Source organism: Sceloporus undulatus, chromosome 1 (genome assembly GCF_019175285.1).
Source record: "Sceloporus undulatus isolate JIND9_A2432 ecotype Alabama chromosome 1, SceUnd_v1.1, whole genome shotgun sequence".
Classification (NCBI taxonomy): Eukaryota; Metazoa; Chordata; class Lepidosauria; order Squamata; family Phrynosomatidae; genus Sceloporus; species Sceloporus undulatus.
In genome coordinates, this window is record NC_056522.1 from 208,415,373 (window position 1) to 208,438,276 (window position 22,904).

The window sequence follows — 22,904 nt, forward strand, 5'->3', positions numbered from 1 at the left end:
GCCATCATGAAGTCCATCATACTCAACTATGAAGAAGCGGTATGCCGATTTTCAGCATGGAGATTTTAAGACTGATGATGCAGGAAGGTCTGGGAGGTCGTCAAGTGTTAACTCCTCAAATTATTAAGCGTGTTCATAACCATATTTTTGGGAGACTGGCAAATCTGTTAAAACCGTTGCTGAGACACTAGAGAGATGAATATTTTAGGTTTATAATTCATGGGCAGCTGGCTATGCAAAAGATGTCAGCCAGGTGGGAGCTGAAATGTTTGAAGCTGACCAGAAATGAAATTGAGTGGATACCTCTAAGTTGATTTTGAAGCATTTTGAATGTTTTGGGATTTGTTTGTTTTTTAAATGATTCATCACTATAATTTGGAGACTGAACAACAGTAATTGTAGTGGCAGCACCCGGTTCTCTATGGCAGAAGAAATTCAAGACTCAAAGTTCAGCAGGAATGGTCATGGCCAGTTTTTTAGGATAAGGAAAACAAGCCAAACAGTTAATACAGAATACTACTCTATCTTGCTGTGCCAATTAAAGGGTGATTGAAGAAAAAGGGGTAAGGGAAGCTGCAGAATGCTGTTCTCTTTTTGCAGCATGATGCAGCTGATAACAGGGCTGGTAAAACAATGAACATTTTGAAGATTTGGGGTTTGAGTACATAGACCATCCACCCTATTCACCAGATCCTGCTCTATCTGACTATTTCCTGTTTCCAAACTTTAAAAAGAGTTTGAAAGGAATGAAATTTTTGAATTATTCAGAGCAGTATTTCAGTGAGCATACACCAGATGATGATGATAACTGGAAAGGTTAAAGAAACTTCAGAAATGATAGGCCAAGTGCTTAGAACCGCAGGGCGGATGAGTGGAGTACTGTATTATGTAAGATTCATTGCTGTAGGTCATTTCCTTCTTGGTCAGGCCAAAAACTTTTCAGCACCCTTGTATATGGCATTTCAGCTGAGAAGAAGCAATCAGTTCACCATCAGCAAGTATTCTGTGCTGAGAGGAAAATAGACCCCCTTATAGAAATCTATTTCTGTATTTGGCTTGGCTTTAGAATGACATGCCTGGTGCCATATTTCACTGGCAAGAGAATGTGGTTCACATGCAAACCTGTCACAAAAGGTCTTCAAGAAATGTCCCAAGAAGAGTCTCTGAAAGGTGAACTACTCCGTAACCATTATAATGTTACTATGTGACTTGCTTTTTATATGCCAAATTGGCATGTGGCTTCATGTTCAGTGTAGCAGAGTTCTATATAGCATTCAATCTAGACTTAAGTAGCCTTTATTGCATTATAAAAAATAGTTACAAAACTTTTACCTCCTTTTGCTCTGCAAAATAAGCGCAACAAATGGCAAATATTCAAATTTCAAATACATAGAATATCTTTGGCAATTAAAGTACCTGATAGTATCTGGTAAGATTCCCTCTACAAAGAGTCAGGTTATAATTATTACATATACAATTCATTCTTATTTACAATATGATATGTGTCAACTTTAACGAGAAGTCTATATATAGCTGTTGTACAGTCAGCCACCAATTTCATGCAACCACTGAAACAAATTAAAAAAAGGAAAATGCAGCCATTTTGTTTTCAGAAGGAAGGCTAGCATATTTTCAGCACTCGAATACTTGCCAAAACTGGAGACTGCCAATATATTTGGCAATTTCCTGGCAGTCATAAGATGGCCTTAGATTCCCCCACCAGACATCAATACTGATCAAATGACAGGGAGTATCACTTCTCAGAAGTTGGTATAATGGAAATTAGCCATGGAGGATATGCCAGGAAAAGGGTAGAGAACTCTCCTAGTTGCTTTCCACTGGCTTTGCTGGTTGGGACTTCTGGGAGTTCAAGTCCATACTGCACAATTACTGTGCTACAATTCCATCCTGTGGAATTCTGGTATTTACAGGTTGGTTAGGTTCTTACAATTCTCTGCTAGAAAGCTCTACTGCATAGTTCACAATTTTGCAGGATGGAGCCATTGTGGTAAAGCTATAATAATGTAGTCTGGAAAGACAGATCATCACCCATTCTAGTTTACCTTCAATGTTTTCCTCATATTGGGGGAAGCTTTATTTCTGCCAGCAAATTAGCTGCTCACGTGTGCAAACAAGATTTCTAGCACAGAAGGTTCACAGGAGTTATTTGCTTCCTCCTCCCCACAGGGGGCCTGCTCAGGAGAATGGCATTAATGCATACAGTTTAGTGTTTGACCACCTGAATCCATGCAAAATCTTTGCTTGGCTTTTTCTGGAAGAGACCTGGTGTACTAGTTAGAATGGTGAAACTGGACTATTTGAACTGAAGCCTAGGGTTGTTAAAATGCTTTATACTGTTAATTCCCATCAGCATCATAGAGTAAAGGTGTTCTGAAATGAATATAAAAGATTAAAAATGAAAAGAATACTAACAAGTTCAAACCAGTGTGTTCACTTTTGGAATTTTGCCGAAGTGGGTGAAATAATACTAGTGGATCTTTAAAAAGAGACACATGAAACAGCAGGTTTGGCCCCCAATTTGCAGTTCCAATTATGATCTTTTCTACAAATCACATTTCCCTGTGAGTTGCAGACCCTGAAAATTTCTAAAATATACATGTACAACATTTGACAAACCTCCCTACATTTCCTGTTTTATGCCTCATGCCAAATTGCACATAGAACTGAAAACAGCCAGTCCTTCTGGAAAGCTGTAACTTTTATAGTAATTTCAACAATACTGTTAAAACTGAAGCTTCTCTGAGATCATAAGCCAACCTACCCAAATTCTGGCATTTTTTGAATTGCTATTGCTGCCAAAAAGAACTCCTTTAACAAGTAAGGGGCTATACAGACCATCCCAAAGGGGCAGCCTGCAGCTGCCCCTTTCCTGGCCAGATCAGGGCTGTGGCAGCCTCATGCCACGGGCCTTTTTGTGCCCTCCAAAGGGCGCCATAGCTGTGGCAATGCAGCTGTATGACGCCCCTTCGGTGCTTCATCATCTGGATGCAGCATCGGAGTCACGCCATGATGCCACTGGAACACTGCATGGCATCATGATGCCCTGGGGGCAGAGTCAGGGCATCCAGCATGCCCTGATTCCGCACACAGGCCAGCACAAAGTGCCGGTCTCTATATGGCCCTACTTTCTAGCTTAATTATAAAGCCAGATTTGTTAATCGCATTATGATGCTGTAGTTGTTTTAGCTTAAAGAATTCCTAAACAAAGCATAACAGGACACCTACGGCTTGCTAGGTGTGTTATGTTTACAGTCAGAAGTGCCAATCTCTACTTGTGCAGCAGTTTTTTAGGAAGACAACTGCGATAGCACTTGTTTGATCTGGGGACAACGCTGTTATGGGATGCTGGAGGGTCACATACCCCCATTTCACCACCTGTCTATCCCAATGGGGGTGTCAAATTTTGAGGGCTAAAAATGTCCAATAGCACATTCTAAACCCCAGAGACAGACAACTACTTCCTGTTTGGAAAAAGCATCATTTGTGTCTTTTAGAAAAAGATGGTTCAGAAGGTCTCCAGATGTAGCAAAATTGCCAGAGGCTTTGGGGGTGCTACTGGCCATTATTCAATGGAACTTTTTGACCCCAAATCTTGTTTCTTGGGGGTGGGGCAAGAAGCACTGGGAAGGGCTGCAAGTGGCCCATGGCCCATACCCTACACACTCCTTCTACATGAATAAATACTCTTAGCAATACTCTTAGAAAACTGCTAAAAATGCTTTGGAGAGTTTTAAGCAAACTGTTGTGTACTTCTCTGCACCCCATCTCAAATTAGCTTTCTTCCAGTATCTGCATTTTCTCTTTACTGTTCATTACTGATACTATTTCTAGAGAAATTTTACAAAGCCACCAAGCACTTTAAAATGTCACTGGCAAATTTCCAGGCGTTTTGTCAGAAGCAAATACAACTGCCCATCAACGAATGGCAAACTAACATGTTGCATTTCAGTCCTTGTCTCAGTTGATCCAAAAATATAATAAGAACAGTCAAGCAATAAACATGGATTCTTCCAAAACTAAAAAAATTAACCAAGTATTATCAATTATTTGGAAATGCCAAACAGCATAATGCAAGCAATACATATCATGCTTCACAAAAAGAAGATAGTCCTTGCCATGCTGCAAGATGTCCTGCTATGACAGCCACTGTCTTTACATGGTTGATCTTTGTCCAGCTTCATCAAGTTTGGCATTTCGCTTTCTAGCTGCAGCCTCACCACTGCATTCCACATCCAGCTTATCTGCATTGCTGTAGTCTGTCATCGCTGATCCCTCTTCATTACCATCAAGTGTTCTCCCATTTCGCTGTAGGAGTTTTGAGTTCTGTTCTGCCGGGCGCTTCCAGTGTGGCCTTGTTGCCATCCACAAAACAATTGCACCAAAAACCAAAATGAGAAGCCCAAGCGTGTTGACAAACAGTGCTTCTTCTGGGGAACTGCTGTATCCAGTTGGTCCCCTGGTGGGAAAGAAAATTACTGTAAGATCAGAATTAGCAATGTTATTTAACACACACACGTACACACTAAAAATACTTACAAAGCAAAAATAAGTTTTTCTGTAATTCCCATGAGTGCCGTGGCAATCACTGTTCCAAAAATGAGAAGACCCGAATAAACATGTATTGGCATAATGGTTGCCCGAAGAGAAGGAGGAGCAAAGGGAAGCAGGAAGACTGCAAAACCTAGAACAAGCTAAACACAGATAATATTTTGTTATTTCGTTTTCAAATGTTTTTTAAACACAAAGAACCCCGAGACACTTTAAAAATTAATTTGTTGTTACATGCCTTCAAGTCATTTTTGACTTATGGCAACCATAAGGCAAACATGTCGTGGGGTTTTCTTGGCATGATTTGTTCTGTCTTTCCCTTTCTCTGAAATTGAAAGAGTGTGATTTGCACAAGTGGGTTTCCATGGCTGAGCAAGGATCTGAACCCTATTCTCCTGCATAGTCCAATGCTCAAACTACTACACCATACTAGCTCTCTTTTAAAAATTAATACTGTTCATTATTTATTTAATAAATATTTTAAAAATCAATACTGTGACATAAACTTAAATGGGTTTGAATCACCTCAATCAAATAAATGAACTGTTAACTCAGATTGACTCATACTATAATTATACAAGTACAGCCAGAAGGGGATAAAATGGTATTATTATGAAAGTGAGGCTCGAAGCCCAAGAAATGCTGGAGACTGGTGTACTCTGTGACTATGACAAAGGCAAACAAGAACCAGTCAGAAGGGTAAAATATCAAATCACAATAGGTGCGACTGTGACCAATTCTCAACTTATTAACAGATAAACAAGGCTAATAGCACAGAAGCATACCTAAAGAAGGGCAAATTATTTCCAACAATTAGCTAGCTACTCCCAGTCATTCCAGAGCCCATTTCTGACAAAGTAAAATCTGTAAATGAATTTGTATTCAACTTTAACACACCAGAAAATTCCCTTCACATTTCTGTTGTTCCTAGTTATGTTTCTGAACAGGAGCTGAACAGAAAATATATCTATGCTTCTGTCCAGCTTCTTAAACATAGCTAGACAAATAGATTTTCTTATAACAATGTTTCTCAGCAATATTTATATGAGAAAGATGTTGAAAAACTCTTAAAGAATGAATTTTGTTTTGAAAGACAGAATTAATGATTGGAATTGTTAAAACTTTGAAATAATAAAATGCAAGATCAGATTTCTTAACATTCCTATTCTCTCTCTCTTTCTCTCCTGCTCCCCTTGGCTTTCCTCCAAAACTGGGACTTGAAGCAGGTTCCATGATTAAAAGAAATAATGTATAAGTAAAAACAAATGTATCAAAAACATACTGTGTATGTAAAAAAAATTAAGATTAAAATAGCATTAATCTTCCTCTATGGGACAGCAGCATTGTCTTAAGAAAATATGAAAATAAAAATGTTTACTTTAAAGACCCAGTGCAGCAGCCACATAAATGCTAATCATCTTACACAACAGAGGAAAACTGTGGCTTTAATTCCAAGATCCTTAAAAAAACCCAAAAAATGTGAAAGAGCAGAGCAAGGCTTGTCTAGCTTAAGTAACAAAACAATGGTTTCTTCTATTACTATCATAACATGCTCTTTATCCAGTATGAAATGGAGAGTGCAGTTGTCACTAGACGTTACTGCTGAACTTAGTCATCTTAAAATGGCATCTGAGCCCAAATAAATAAAGCTCCTATCAGCTAAAATCCTAGCTGACACATTCCTTGTGTGAGTCTTCAAACCAAAGAGCCAGCTGCAACACTAGAAAACTGGGCACTCCTTCATGGAGCCCACTTACCTTCTCTGAACGGGAATGAAGAATAAATGCTCATCCTCACAGTGGGTTTCACCATATAAACACTCTCTGGCATGCAAAATTGGGGGGGGGGGAAATAAATGGTCTGCAACCTGTGCAGCATGCACTGGGTGGATAAATAACTTGGGGTGCATCTGCACTATAGAAATAATGCAGTTTGACAGCATTTTAAGCACCGTAGCACCATCCTATAGAATCCTCAGATCTGTAGTTTTAGAAGGTCTTTCACCTTCTCTGCCAGACTGTTGGTGCTTCACAAAACTCCAAATTCCAGGATTCTATAAGATGGAGCCATGGCAGTTAAAGTGGTGTTAAACTGCATTATTTGTGTACTGTAGATGCACCCTAGGACAGTAGTTCTCAACCAGTGATATAGGTACCACTATGGGACACAAAATTAGTTTAGGTAAGACACAGGTGTTTTAGTTACAATAATAATAAGTATTCTCAATAATACTTCCGCATTTTAACATATCATTCTTCTGTTTTTTAACAGCCGTAACAATAAAATATATCCCCAATAGCATTATGGTTTGCCATTATTTATGGAATTGCTATTGTTGTCTCTTTACTCCCAACAATACTATTGCTATATTTTTAGTCGTTAAAATTTACTATAAATGATAAATGTAATAAAACCTGTTCACATATGAAAATCTCATCCTTAAGGAAAGTTTCTGTCATATTCCTTGACAGACTGATTGGTGAGACTTAAGATAACAAAAGGTTGGGAATCATGGTTTTAGCTGTCATCTTTTTATGAAGAGCAAAGCCAATAAGTTAACATTGCTGAAAAAGCTGATATGGACTAAAGAATGGATATAATTTTCTCCGTCCCTGCCTACATTCGAGGCCTATTCTTGAATTTTGGCTACTAGCGAACAGATGTTCATCACCACACTACCAATGAATGGGCAATTACTGCATATACTCGAGTAGAAGTCGACTTCATGTATAAGTTGAGGACAAGTTTTGGAGCCAAAATTATGGATTTTGACATGACCCGTAGGTAGGTCGAGTGTTAAAACTTGGAGGCTCCTTCAGTGTGTGTATGTGAGCAGCAAGAGGGCAGCAGCAATCAATACGAGGCTTCAGTCTTTCAGCCTTCACTACTGAGACAGTTAATCGCTAGGCAGGAGAGGGACTGTTAGACAAACAGCAATTAATCAATCATCAAGGACTATATCTGCTTGGCTCAGGACAGAAAGAAACTGCATGGGAAAATCTGAAAGAGCTGCTATCACATTACCATAATGACCCGTAAAGAAGTCGACCTGGGATTTTGGGGTCAATTTTTGGGCATAAATTTTTAAGACTTATAGACGAATATATAGGGTAGTTGTTTTTTGTGTTAGTCTTCTCAGGGCTGAAGTGATACTCTCCATACCTGTCGCTGTTTCTTCCCACTTTACCTTTACAATGCGCCTGAAAAAATTCTGTGCCACAAGTGATTTGAGAGCTTTTAAATTGCACATTCTCCCTTTCCTTTTCTACCATTCCAGATATATTGTCATTCTCCATTTATATGAAATACCCCTGATGTTATCAGTGAAGGCGATGAGAAGGAGACCTCAGCCTTTTAAACAACAGCACAAAACTGGAATAAACTTAGGGGAAGAAAATAATGGCAACTTTGCTTATGTGAAGAAATTACTTATGTAGTTTAAATTGATTGTTTTCAACAATCAAGTTTATTAGGCCAGCTCTATATTTACTTAGAGGTGGATCATGGATTGTAAGTGCAAGCAAAGTTCACTGAGCGTGGGGAGGAATAATATACAGCACTTTTATTTGGCATTAATAGATTAATTTTTTAATAAAATTACATTTCTTTAGCCACTTCCTAATTGTTGACCCTGTACTGTAGTGTGTCATGAATTTCATTAATCTCTTACTGCTATTTTGAAAACCTGACAATCCTAATATTATATAATATCATGATGCACACACACATGCACCCAGAGAATGAAAGAGAGAGTACTGTACACTGGTACCCCGGGATACGAACGCGCCGCGATACGAAAATCCCGGGATACGAAAAAAAAATCTTTAATTAATTATTTCCGGGTTACGAAGGTTTCCCCGGCTTGCGAAAAAAAGCCGGCGCTGTTTTAAATGGGAGCCGCGGCGGAGCCGCGGCTTTTCCCCATTAGCGCCTATGGGGATTCGGCTAACGAAAGTCCCCCGGGTTACGAAAATGGCGCCGGAACGAATTAATTTCGTAACCCGGGGGACGAGTGTATTTATTGATTTGGTTTTATGTCTGATCTTCTGTTAATAAAAATGGCTTTTCCGAGGCTTCCCTGCAAATGCTTCTGTGATGGAAGGAAAGCAGGACGCCTCTAAGACGTTTCAGAAGTGTGACAGATGATCCCACCTCCAGCGCTTCTGAAACATTTGGGCAACACTTCAGCAATGTTTGTGCAGTGGTAACTGCCCCGTGTGATAAGCTCCATAGCCTGAAGGTGATTTTATACACAATATTTTTAATACTTTTGTGCATGAAACCAAGGTTTTGTACACTGAACCATCAAAAAGCAAAGGTGTCATTATCTCAGCCATCCATGTGGATGATTTTGGAATATTTCAGATTTTGGAATTCAGGATAAGAGAGACTCAAGCTGTACCATGTACCAAACGCTGGGGGGATTGGTCTGCTGAGTGCAGCTGCTGCTTGCTCTTCTTGCTCATACACTAAAAGAATTTAAATACAGAATCTGAGGAACCCCATATGACCACAATAAAGGGTAGCTTTTTTGGCCCCTAAATGTGTGTGTATGTACCTTCAAGTCCCCTGTCAACTTACTGCAACCTCATGAATTTCATAAGGTTTTCTTAGGCAAGAAATTGCCAGAGGTGGTTTTGTCCTTCCTTTCTCTGAAATATAGCCTACAGCACTTAGTATTCATTGGCAGTCTCCTATCCAAGTACTAACCAAGGCTGGCCGTGCTTAGCTTTGAAGATCAGATGGGATTTGGTGCCTTGAAGCTATAAGTCTATATAATATGTTGTTGTAAAATCAAAATGTCTTTCTCAGACCAGACTCAAAATTAGAGCTTTCTCTCAGATCCATCATTACAGCATAAGTTTTATGTTTACATTCATGCTGTGCCCAATGCACATTATAGATCAGGTCAAATTCCAGCTTCCCCATAACTTAACACTTTGATCCAGCTGTGGCTTCTGAGCCTAGCCTACTTCATACAGTTTTAGGAAAAACTCTTTTTATTAGGATTCTGTGTATATTATTGTTTCATACCAAAAGAAGCAACTGGAGTCACATGGATGGACCCCCTGATGTCTCCTTTGCTGCCACATTTTAAGCATCCCTCCAATAAAACATAACATGGCTGCTGCAACCTTCTTGTACTTGCCTTAATGGGAAGGGCAATACTCTGTTCCCTCCTCTCCTGGGAGGGGGGGGGGAGGGAAAGGATGCAATTGAGTACAAAGCTTTAAATGTTGGCTAAAAAGACAGCTTTGAAGTCTTTGCAGCTGGCTGTAGGGGTGAAAAAGAGAAGGGAATCTGGGAATTCTTAAGAGAGGATAAACTGGGAATGCAATAACCCAGCTGATCTGTGAATGCTGTAAGTTATGCTTATGGAAACAATAGTCCAAAAAATTTGCAAAGTATCAGGCAGCCTATCCTGATGTGCAGCATAATATTTGAAATCCACCCAGTACTTAACAGCATTTTACTCCCCCATTAGTAAGCTGACTTGTACACTGGGCCTCATTTTGATTTCTTCCCATCAACCACCTCTCAGCCATGACTGCTGACAATAGAGTTTCACATTTATCCATATTTTCCAACCTTTGGGGATCCTGTGGTGTCACCTTCAAGATGTTAGCAAACTACCCCCCATCACTTCCTGATTACCAGGAAGAGCAAGCATGTTTGTTTTGTCAGGTTCTTGAATTAATGACTGCATAACAGAAAGCCAATCTGCCTAAAGATAACTTACATATTTACATAATTTATTCTGTTTACAGAGAATACAGTATTTGGCTTACTGGAGTACAAAATTTTGTGTTTGAGCAGTGGTAAACACAAATCCTCAATTAAAGCAACCCACACACAGAGGCCACTCAGCTGTGAAAACATATTGTTAATAAAGATAAAACAAGACATCTTATTCCACCTCTGAGTACTGTTTACATATGGTTTCTGACCTGTACAGCATAAAGAATGACAGCAGTCAATCCAATCCAGCTGTGCAGACTGTACATATTACGAATCTTCTTAGCATTATGGAAATCAAAAACAGCCACCAGAGAAATAATTGCAAGAATCAGAGCAATCATATTTAACCCAGCATGGATTAATTTCATCAGGAATTTGCTGCATTTCCAGGTCCATGGTAACCTGTACACAATAATTGCTAGAGATGGGAAAAAACAGAAGAATGCATGAGTTTAGAAAACAATCCACTTTGTTTAAAATGCCTTTTCCCTTACTCAAATTATATTTATCAGCTTTTGAGAATTGAGCTAGGCAAAGCTGGCAAGTGGCCACAGGCAACTGAAGAGCCCAGCCCTACTGAAGAACGGGTATCTGATTTTTACAGGAAAAAAGTACATAATATGACATTTCTCTCGGACACCTGTTACAAAAGAAGAGGTATCATGCAGCAATAGAACATGCCACCAAGTTAAGACTTTCCATTTCCTTTGGTCCATTCCATCCATGATCCCCCTTCTCTTTTTAAAATTCCCTTTCAATTGATTTTCAGGAAAGGGCACTGATTCCTTTTAGTACCTGTATCCAGAGCTCAGAAACATTAATTTTTGGAGAATACCTTCTGGGAACTGTAGTTTTGTAGGACATTTAAACTTCTCTCTCAGAGAGCTGTGGTGCCACAACCAATTATGACTCCTAGGATTCCACAGCATGGAGCCATGGCAGTTAATAAGTTGTCAACCTGGATTATTCTGTAGTGCAGATGCAGCCTGTGATTCCTACATTTATTTAGAGACCTCCATGATGTGTAAACTTAAATTAAAACTGTTAAGAAGCAGTAATTTAAATGCTCTAAATCAGGTTTTTCCATTATATTGTTTATACATCTGCTGGTCAAAAAAGCAAATTAACTGATTACTATAGTAATCCAAATATGCTCGTTTCCAACTATTAAATATATTAAAAACTATGCAGATGCAAAAAAAAGAGGGGGGGGAATAGAGCTCAATGCAAATTATATGCTGGCATATAGGAGAACCCATTTTGACATCCAAGCATCTAAAACTGGAGCCTCTTGGCACATTTGGAAACCTGGAAAACTTACGTCCATCCTTACAAAATAACTGCTGTAGAAGCCATAAGGTCAAACTAGATATGCTTAGCATTTATTCAAAAGAGATGCTCCTTCTGGTGGTGAAAGACATCTGTCATAGCATGTGCCTTTGTCACCCAAATATTGTTTTATTTAGTATGCTTTATTTTATGATTAGTCATTAAAAGGTAAAGACAAAAATAATTTGGAATCCGGACTGGTGAGGCACCTATCTCTCAGGTTACCTCACTGTGGGAAGAAACAAACAGATTTACCAGAAAGACAATGCACTCTCTTTAATATCGACCCTCTTTCAAGGCAGAGAATTCTAACTACTTCACCAAACTACAAATTCCAGAATTCCACAGCATACAGCCATTACAGTTAAAGTTGGATTCAATTATTATAATGATATAGGCCCAGTACAGGCTGCAGGGTTGTGGCAGCCTGGGGCCAATTCTAGGGTTCCAGAGTGTGCAGCATCCGCACACACTGGAACCCTAGCACGTATGGATAACGCCATCTTTACGCGGTGCTGGCCATACGGGTCGTGCATGCATGATACAAGTGCAGCACCACGCCTGCACCTCCAGGTGCCACGCTTCTGTCATGGACGCATGACAGTGCACCAATGGTGCACTGATGACGGCATCCGCACGCGCCAAGAACCCATTTTTTCTGGGTTCTTTTTGGTCCGGAGGGACGCTGCATGGTTTGGCTGCTGCGGGGTCCCTCTGAAGGAAAACTGGGCACCTCCAGCCTACCATTTCAGGACGGTATGTAGATTCTCTCAACTTCTTATTAGTACTGAGCAGGCCACAGGCCATGGTCATTTCAGGCTAATCAGTTGTTTAGCAATCTGTAGATTCTGTGATGAGTAATTTGGTGCTAGAAGCTGGGAATCATACTAATCAGTACAAGAGTAGTACATGAAACAAAGACAGTGAAATCTAAAAACCAATAAAGTTTTCCTATGGTTTTGCTCTTTGTAGTTCTTCAGAAGTACTGACAATTGAGAATATTTCTTGGAGGTTAAATGTCTCAGGAAGCCCAAACCCAGACTATTTTCTTTTCTCTTAGTACGTTTCCCAAATGGGCCAGGAAGGAAATTCTAGAGGTGAACAGAAATGTTCAAGTTGCTCACAAATATAGGTAGCTTTTAGTATTAAGAAAGATACTGTACATACCTAGTGGTGGTGGGGAAGGAGGGAGTGAAGTAGGTGTTTTGACAAATAGAAATGAACAGTCTTACCTGTAAGGCTCTAAATCCTTACAAAATTCTCTAAATTATGTACAGTGCATGCCAAGGACTACACTTCTACCCTATAAGTCATAAAGAAAACTCTGTTCTCTAATGGAATGTCCTGGAACGTGAACCAACGTATATTTCTTTATGCTATAGGAAGCACAATATTGACATTTTAAGACTTCTTTTCAAGTTAACCATACATACATATTTTTACAGTTTCACAGCTCCCACTCTCCTAGTGCTCTGCCACCATGGAAGAAAAGCACATTCAACCCAAGATGGTAGCTTTGTTTTGAGTGCTGTAACAAGTTGACAAGACACTTTTAATCACAGTAGAATAAGAGAACAAACTAGCACTTTCATGCAGCCAGGCCTATGTTTGCATTCAAGTACATTCTTCGGGATTAAATCTAGTGGGATGGACTCCTTAGCAAATGTGGACACATGTCTAACTTTACCACACAATATTCTATGTGTCTTAGAGCTGTTAAAATAAGGAACACATGTCCTGTAAAGAGAGAGAAAAAGCTGTGCTCAAATCTCTTTGCAAAATACATTTCTCCATCACTGTTAATAATGTTCCCATTTATCCTGTAAAGAAAGTATGTGAACTTGATTTAATTTTTAATTCTTGTCTATTGTTACTCAGGTTGAGGCTGTAGCAAAACCATGTCACATTTGGGGTTGGGGTTTTTTTTTTTTTTTTTGCCAAAATCAGCCCTTTTCTTTCGGCTTTCTCTGCAAAGACTTTAGTTCATGTCTTGGTCATTTCTCACCTTGATTGTGGTAATCTTCTTTTGACTGCTCTTCCGTTTACTTTTATTTCAGCCCTATGGTTTCTATTCAACATTTTAATGTTAAGACTATCTTTTTGGCCATTCATTTGATCATGTTACTGAACCTTGGATATTTCTTTGTTGGTTGCCTATTCCTTTTAGGATTCAGGGCAAGGTATTTGCTTTAATTTGTAAGGCCCTGCATGACCTAGCTCTTCTGTCTTTCAGTCCTCATTTCTTTTAACCAGCCTGCTTGAATCTGTGTTCTAGGAACTCTAGGCTTCAGCCAAGGGTTTCCTCTTCTATAGCTCAACAGCCTTTTTTCCCCCCCACTTGATGCATCAAACTCCAAGAACTGCCTGGCTGAACATTTGTGGACTGCTTCTTCCCCTACTGCTGTCCCTCACTGTTTCTGAATCTCCCTTAAAGACCTTGTTTTCCGAGGCTTTTGAAATTTGAGTTTAATATTGTTTTATACTTTTGTATATTTTGATTTTACACACACACATACACGTTTGTTGTGTGCTTTCAAATTGTTTCCAACTTATGCTGACCCCTAAGGCAAATCTATCACAGGGTTTTCTGGGTCTGAGAGTGTGTGACTCACCCAAGGTCACCCAGTGGATTTCCATCTTGAGTGGGCAACTGAACTCTGATTTCCACAGTCGTAGTCCAACACTCAGACTGCTACAGCATGCTAGCTTTCTCTCTCTCATACATATCTTCATTTATTTATATAGCACCATCAGTGCACATGGCCCTTTACAAAGTATATCTACAACCAATAAAAAACAGCCAGCCCTGCCAGTTTGTTATATACTACATTGCATTGGTTTCTGTATTTCTATCTGGATAATTTGTTTTACAACAGTGTTACATTTGTTTTATATTTGTATTCCACCTTCCTTCCCATGTGTGTTAAACTGTACATCTTTGGCAAGGCTGGCTGTTTTTTGTTGGTTGCAGTTTTATTTTTTGTAAAGTACCATGTACACCAATGGTGCTATATAAATAAATGATGATGATGATGATGATACTCTCCCCATTCCATCAAATGTCTTATTATTAAAAACCTTTTAGCATTATCTAATCACAATGCCAAACATTAATAAAAAAATATTTCCGTTACAGCTCACATTCTTTTGTCCCTGGCAAGTATGTAAGCACAAACAACACTGTTGTTTGATGACATGTGAATTGCTTTCATGTACACATAAAGACATATATTATATGAATCTATTTACTGTTATTATTGTGTGCCATCTACTATATTTAATATGGGTCAATATATAAATAGAGGTGAATACATAATGAAAAATGGAAGGGTAGTTTAGCTCATAGCAGGAACTTGGCTGACTGCTAAGAAATAACTCATGGTTCAGCTGTTTCCTTTTTCACATCATCTTCTGCTTCTCTAAGAAAACTCAACCCTCTCTTTGTTTTCTTCCTAGGCAGTTTTATTATTGTCGTCTTGTGTAAACAGTGTCGAGTTTCTTTTATGATCAGTACTTACTCCATTTCAGTCACACCCCAGTGTTGTAGTTAGAGAAGCAGGACTCCCAGAGCTGAAGCACAGGGACTTTTTCATTGGTAGAAATGATATCATCTGCCAGCTCCTTCAGGCTTTCCTGTTTTCTCAAAGTTTAGTCAAGGGTCAATGCACTATTCATTAGACTGCCAGCTTGCTATTCTGTGACTGTCAGCTGATCCTAATATATTCAGCAACAAACTGGCCTGCATTTGTGGGCTCTCCTCGGGGGCATGGCTATGGGGACTGTCATGATGAGTCCCTGCACTTCAAGGTTTACCATTATGCTGGGAGTGGGAATCATACAGTCCTCTCCTGGTGTTGAGTCACTCAGATTTCCGGGATTCCTCACCATTCTCTATGATGGCTAGGGCTGCCGGGAGTTATAGTCCAACAACATCTAGAAGGCAGCATGAGCTTTATGTCTTGGATCACTTCTCAAAGTATCTTCTTATCTAAATGACAGCTTTGTTATATGGCAAAAGCATTATGCAACCATGTACTTACAGTAGTATGTTTATAAAACTTCCAAAAAATAGCTGAATAGTTTCTTTGGACAGAGTCTGAGTGGTGTTGTGGCTTAAGTATTCGGCTAGAACTGTGAAAATGAGAGCTCAAATCTCTGCTCAGCCATGGTAACTCATTGGGTGTCCTTGGGCAAGTCATACACTCTCAGACTCAAAGGAAAGCAATAACAAACCCTCTTGAACAAATCTTGATGTGATAGGTTTGCCATAAATTGGAAACAACTTGAAGGCGCACAACAACAAAGTTGAATTGGTATACCCAATGCAGTGTAAAATAAGAATTGCAGAACCATGGGGAAAACTAATTGCTTGGTAATAGTGAGATCAAAATAAAATAGCTGAGGAAGTAAAAAAACATCTTAATCATAGCAAGCATTGCTTAATACCACCCCTTATCCTTGTCTTACTTGCCACTCCCATCACAACCTCAATAGAAACTTTGAAACAGAATAATGCTACTGTTGTGTGCTTTCAGGTTGTTTCTGATTTTGCAGAGCTGGGATTTGAACCCTAGTCTTCCAGAATCCTAGTCCAACACTCCAAGCATGACACCACACTGGCTCTGTCTCAACCGAATACTAGAAATGTAAAACTATTTTAATTATAAAAAAGAAGGTGCACCCAACTCTACTTGTAAATAAGAAAAAAAAAATGTGTGGAGGGGTTTTCTTTGTAAATAAGAAAAGTGTGTGTGTCTCGGGGGGGGGGGGATGCTCCAAGTTTTACAAATCACTTTTTGCAAGCATTTAGACAACAGAGTTAATTGATAAATGAGATACCAATGTGATTATTTTCAGCTGATCCTGTTAAGTGCTGGTATATAAAGACTGTATGGGTCAGGGTAGGCTGTTTGACAGATGTAGCTTCCTGTTTGAGCTGGCCCAGGCTCTGAGATCATCAGGAGAGGCTCTTCTATCAGTCCCATCACAACACAAGGGCGTTTGGTGGACATGTGAGAGAAGGCCTTGTGGGTCGCTGCCCCTAGACTCTGAAACTCCTTCCGGGAGAGGCAAGAATGGCCCCCCTCCTTGTTGTCTTCCTGTTGGCAAGCTAAGATATTTTTATTCAGGCAGACTTTCTAAAAGAAAGTTTTTAAAGAACTGTTTTCAATAGCTTGCATTTTTTTAAACTGGAGTGTGATTGCTTCAAGACTGTAAACAGTTTAAATACATTTTATGGTGCACTATTTGTATGTTTTTAATTGTACTGCTCTTTTACATTGTGAGCCTCTTTGAGTCTGAATTTGGGGGGGGAGGAAGTGGGAGAATAATAATAATTAATAATAAATAACTTTCTATGCTTAAACACAAAAAAGATAAATGATATATCTCTTACCATTCTTGTTACGTCTTTAGGAATTCTTCCCCTCCCTCCTGCTTCCAATACAACAATAATTTAACTAATCTAAAGTACTGGTAATCAAATCAATCCCCAACTGCAAAGGAATCAAGAGCTCAAAAGCTCTAAGTGTTCAAATCAAATGTTCATGTGCCTGACACTAGTAAAAACAGAAACCACATAAAATGCTTCATTGCACAACAGAAACAGGCTGAATCCAGATGTGATGACTCTGCCACTGAAAATGCAGTCATTATGAAAAATGTGAATTCTGCCTTCTTTGATTCACATATTATAACACAGGGCTGAACATCTTCCAAACAAACTAGTAAAATGTGAGCTAGACAAGGTAACTGTTATATGGATTTGTAATTGGTTGACCAGCTGAACCAGCCAATTAGAAAGAGAGGAAACATATCCATAGCCATGTTGGCCATATAGCAAAGTACAGTAACATCCAAAATCCACAAAACAGTGATACTTTTATCAGGACAACCAAAAGGCATAAAATGCATAAAATATATGTTGCAAGCTTTTGAAGCTCCACTCGCTTCTTCTTTAGACAAAAGTGTTAATGGAATTTAAGTTTCCTAGATTTTAAAATACTTTATCGCCATGGAATTTAATCAAAATATATTAAGGGAAACAACAGTTTGAAATCATTGACCAAACACTAAGTATTGCCATTAAGTTCTGTTAGAAGTTCTAACAATAAAAATATCATTAAAAAAATACTTTATCTGCCAGTACCACATGGCCAGCAGGAGCAGCCTGCCTGCCTGCATAGATATCCCTCCATACAACAACATTTTGACAAACTGAAGGCCTGTGATTGACATCATCGATATTTTTCTCCTGTATGATTTTTAACTCGTTTACCTGATGATGAAGCCAGTGGGACTTCCAAAGCTTGCAACATATATTTTATGCATTTTGGTGGGACCAACAAATGTATTGCTGTTTTGTGGGTTTTGAATGTTACTGTACTTTGAAAGAGGAAATTTCGGTTAATCTCAAAAGGTGCTACAAGATCTCTTTTGCATCATGTATATCACTCATTTTTGGTTGGCTTAATAACAAATGGTATTGCTGTTTTATGGATTTGGGATGTTATTGTACTTTGAAAGAGATGAAGTTAGTCTCAAAGGTGTTAAAAGATCTCTTTGCATCAAGTATTTTGAGCATTTTTTGGTTGGCCCAGTACAGATATCACCGTTTGTAGATTTTGGATGTTACTGTACTTTACTGTATGGCCAACACAGATTTATCGCATGGGGGCTGTACTTCTCCTTACTCATTTTGATAAGTTATCATCTATAAACAATATAGATGTGTGGCCCCTTATTTTGCTCTGTATTGATATTATTTGTAAAATTGTGAATAACTTGTCTTGTGGTTAATTACTAGGTACAGAATTACTTGTGAGGAGCATATTCTATTACATGTTGATGTGAGAAAAGTATTGCATATTGCATGTAGTATATGAATTAAGAGGTGGGCACTTACACAATTTCTATGTTGTCTTTTATATAGGTTTGCTATGAAACTTTGTATCTGTACTACATGTCTCATAATATTTCTATCATTGGTATGTCTTATTATAGACACTGTGATTTATGTTGACATTAGTAACAATGCAGTGGGCCCTAGGTATCTGCTGGGTGGGTTACAGGATCCCTCATGGATACCAGAATTCATGGATGCTCATCTTGCTAAATACAATGGGTAGTAAAACAATGTCCCTTATATAAAATGGGGGAAAAAACAAGGTTTGCTTTCTGGAATGGATATGTTTTGAATATTTTCAAGCCATGGATGCTTAAATCTGTGGATATGGAATCTGCGGATATGGAATAACTGTATTACAAAGTATGTAGAGACATCTTGTACCCCTTTGAGACTCACTGAAAGAAAGAGTTGGCACATGAGCTTTCCTAGATATCACACTATACTCTTGAAGTGCTACTATTCCACTTTGACTGCTCTAGCTGCCTCCTGTTGCATTCTGGGATTTGCAGTTTTAAGGAGGGGTATTTCTCAGGCAGAGAACTTCTCTGCCTGAGAATTCTAAATACTCCTCCTTAAAACTGCAAATCCCAGAATGCAACAGGAGGCAGCTAGAGCAGTCAAAGTGGAATAGTAGCACTTCAAGAGTATAGTGTGATAAACATCCTAGACTTGTGCCTCCTTCCTCAGATGCATTTGGGTCTATAGCTGTGTTAGTCTGTAGAGTCAGTATGTAGAGAGATCTTGTACCCTCTATTGTTGTTGTTGCTAACTGCCTTCAACTCATGGTGACTTTATGGATGAGACAAATGCTCTGCTTAATTCCTGCAACCCCATAAAACCCATGACCTCCTTAATAGAGTCCATTCATCTGGCATGAGGCCTTCCTCTCTTCCTGCTTCCCTCCACCTTTCCCAGCATCATTGTCTTTTGCAATGAGTCCTTCCTTCTCATGATGTGCCCAAAGTCTGACATCCTCAGTTTAGTCATCTTGGCTTCCAGGGAAGTTTCTGTCTTGATCTGCTGTAGTGTATCCTCTGAGACTCACTGAGAGAAAGAAGTTGGCAGCATGAGTTTTCCTAGACTTCAGTCTACTTCCTCAGATGCATTTGGTCAAAAGAGGAAGTAGATTTAGGTCTAGGAAAGCTCATGCTGCCAACTTCTTTCTCTCGGTTAGGGCCAAAATAGACTGCAGAAATAATCCAGTTTGAGGTCACTTTAATTGTCCTGGCTCAGTGCTTGGGAAATTGGGGAAGTGTAGTTTGTGGTAGTACCAGGGCTCTCCAACAGAGCAGGCTCAATGTCTCACAAAACTACAGTTCCTAGCATTCCCTAGCACTGCACCATGGCAGTTAAAGTGGTCTCAAACTGGATTATTTCTGCAGTGTTGTTTTGGTCCTTAGTCTCAGAGTTTATCACATGAAGGAGATCAGGAGTTTACCCTGTGAATATCCCAGAAAAGTTGCATAATTATGTGTAATGATTTCACATGTCGCACAAGACCCACCATTAAAATGTTCACAAAGAAGCATCAATGTGCATCTTTTTTATTGGGGGGCTTCAGCGACAATGCAACTCCGGTATCACTTTATCTGCGGAATAGTGTGTGATGATCATTCACACAATTACTCACCATTTTTGCTTTATTTGCGGGATGCTTTAAATGTGCTTTAACCTCTCTTTAATGCCAAAATTAGCCCCAGTGTGAAAAAGTCCTGGGGAAGCTCATGCTGCCAACTTTTTTCTCTTATAGTTTTCTGTGGGTTTTTCTGCCTATGTGGCCATGTTCTGGAAGAGTGTATTCCTGAGGATGCATTCTCTGAAGATGCCAGTCACAGCTGCTGGCACAACATTAGGAATAAACTCTTCTAGAACATGGGCCACATAGCCTGAAAAACCCACAAAAAACTATGGAGGCCGGCCGGCAGCCATGAAAGCCTTTGGCTTCACATTTTTTCCTCTCAGTCAGGGCAAAACAGACTGGAGAAATAATCCATTTTGAGACCACTTTAATTGCCTTGGCTCAGTGCTGGGGGAATTCTGGGAAGTGTAGTTTATTGTGGCACCAGAGCTCTCTCTGAGAGAGAAGGCTCAATGTCTCACAAAACTACAGTTCCCAGCATTCCCCAGCGTTGAGCCAGGGCAGTTAAAGTGGTCTCAAGACGGATTATTATTTCTGCAGTGTTGTTTTGGCCCTTAGCCTCAGAGAGGCTCCATGATTAAGCCTGGAGCTTAGGCCAAGCGGGCAGAGGGGCCAAAGAAGCCCTCAGGGAGCCTTTTCCCGCCCCAGTCATTGCGCAACGCGCTTGGAAAGGGCGCCAAGAACGAAGGAGACCCGGCCATTTCTCCTCAGTTGCGATGTTGTGTTTATCTCCCTCCTCCTTCCTTCCCTCTGCCCCACTTCGGCTGTGGGAGCCCCAAAAGGGGGCAAGGGTCGACCTGGGACCAAATAATCCTCCCCACAAAGGACGAGGAGGAGGAGGAGGGGGCACCACAAAATGGGGGCCATTCCAGAAAAACGGACAGCAGAGCCAAAGTTGGAAAACATTCACAGAGAAAAGCGAATTCATGTTTCCTCCTCAAAAGGGAGGGGCGTTTGGGGCAGAAATGTAGGACGTGTCCTGGGAAAGGAGGACGCCCCTGGTCACCCTGAGGAACATGCCAAAAAAGGGCATTCCAGAAAAGGGGAGAGCATGGCCAAATGAAGGCTCAAACACTGCTATCAAGAGAAAAGGGAGGGGGGCATTCAAGATGAACAAAGCTCAAAGCGCTCTTCTTGGAAGTGTGAATGCCACGCTTCCTGGGCTGCTCCAAAGGCAGGGAGAGGGACAGTCTCAGGGGAATGTAGGGAAAGCTCATGGAAGTGTGCCTGCCATGTTCAAAGGGGAGGACATGTCATACAAAAAGGAGGACATGGCCAAAGACCAACTAGAAGTGTAAATGCCCTGCTTCTTAGCCAGGCTCAAAGGGGAGGACGTTTCAGAAAAAAAGGAGGACAGGACTAAAGAAAGAGTTAAAATAACTCAGTAGAAGTATCATACTTGTATTGATTGTTTTTAGCCCCTTTCTTTAGCCGTGTCCTCCTTTTCTCTGAAATGTCCTCCTCTCTGAGCCTAGCGAGGAAGCGTGGCATTTACACTTCTGTTGAAAGAAGAGAGCCAAAAGCACTTAATGGAAGTCTGATGTCTCTATTGAGTGTCTTTAGCCCTTTTCTTTGGGCATGTCCTCCCTTTGGAGGCTGGCTGAGAAGCAGGGCATATACCCTTCCTTCCATGCATGCTCCTTGGTCCTGGCTGGAGAGGGAGGGCGTCCTGGGAAAGGAGGAGGACGCTGTTGAAGCAGCAAGGGCTGTCCTTACCGATGCCCTGGACGAAGACGAACCCGGTGAGGATGAGGACCGGGTGCCAGTTGAACTTGGCGGCCGCCCCGTCCCAGCCCAGCCCCTCTCGGTAGCGGAGCACCCAGACCAGGGCGAAGAGCACCGAGAGGAAGCCCACCGACACCGCGGAGCCCAGCAGCCCCAGGAACACACCGTAGCCCTCCATCGCCAACGCCAGATGCTGCCTCTAGCGCTAATGCTGCTGCTGCTGCTGCTGTGCCCAGAACCAAAACAACAAAGTCGGTGGGGCGGCCAGGGATCCTCCCCCTGGTTCCCTCCCCCAAGAAGAAGGGGACCAGGACCTCCCAGCCCCAGCAGGAGGAGGAGGGAAGGGAGGATCAGCCAGCCCCCAAGGCCTCCAAGGCTAGCTACTCCTCCTTGGAAAGGCTCTCTCTCTTGGAACTTAGGGTCCCTTCCCTGAAGGGAAGCCCAGCCAGACTGACCAGACAGTCCTCCTTTTCCAGGACAGGCCCATCATCATCATCACCACCACCACCATCATCAAGCTTTATTTATAAAGCACTGTAAATTTACACAGCGTTGTACATACAATCAGCTATTTAAAAAAAGGGGAAAAAGAATAGAATAAAATAAAACAAACCTGCCTATATGACGTTCATGCTACAAAAATAGTCAGACATAACGCATACTAATACCGTACATACTGACATTTAAGTAATAAAATATAGCAAACAGCAAATTAAAAGTTACAATGTTTGAAGGGATGTCATACTGAGGATGATGGAGCAAGCCTGTTTTCTGCTGCTCCAGAGAATAGGAGCCAGAGCAATGATAATAAATAAATAAATAAAACTTTTATTTGTACCCCGCTTTTTGTTAAAACAATCAAAGTGGGGTTACAGTGTTAAAAATGATACAGCAATATATACAAAGTATCCACCCCTTAAACAATTTAGGATTAAAATTACATACATAATACAGAAAACAGTTAAAACAATAACGGTGGGCAGAGTCATTGTAAAC

The 22,904-nt window shown here is 40.3% G+C and overlaps 1 protein-coding gene across 1 annotated transcript; it reads right to left on the minus strand.

Moving 5' to 3' along the window:
* Positions 1-1,280: 1,280 nt before the first annotated feature.
* LOC121930465 (plasma membrane ascorbate-dependent reductase CYBRD1) lies at positions 1,281-22,168 on the minus strand. The gene is made up of 4 exons (XM_042466818.1): positions 21,900-22,168; positions 10,518-10,726; positions 4,558-4,712; positions 1,281-4,477 (listed from the first exon to the last, which is right to left on the minus strand). Exons 1-4 carry the CDS (start codon positions 22,084-22,086, stop codon positions 4,174-4,176), a joined length of 855 nt encoding a protein of 284 aa, XP_042322752.1. The 5' UTR covers positions 22,087-22,168; the 3' UTR covers positions 1,281-4,173.
* Between the last annotated feature and the right edge of the window lie 736 nt (positions 22,169-22,904).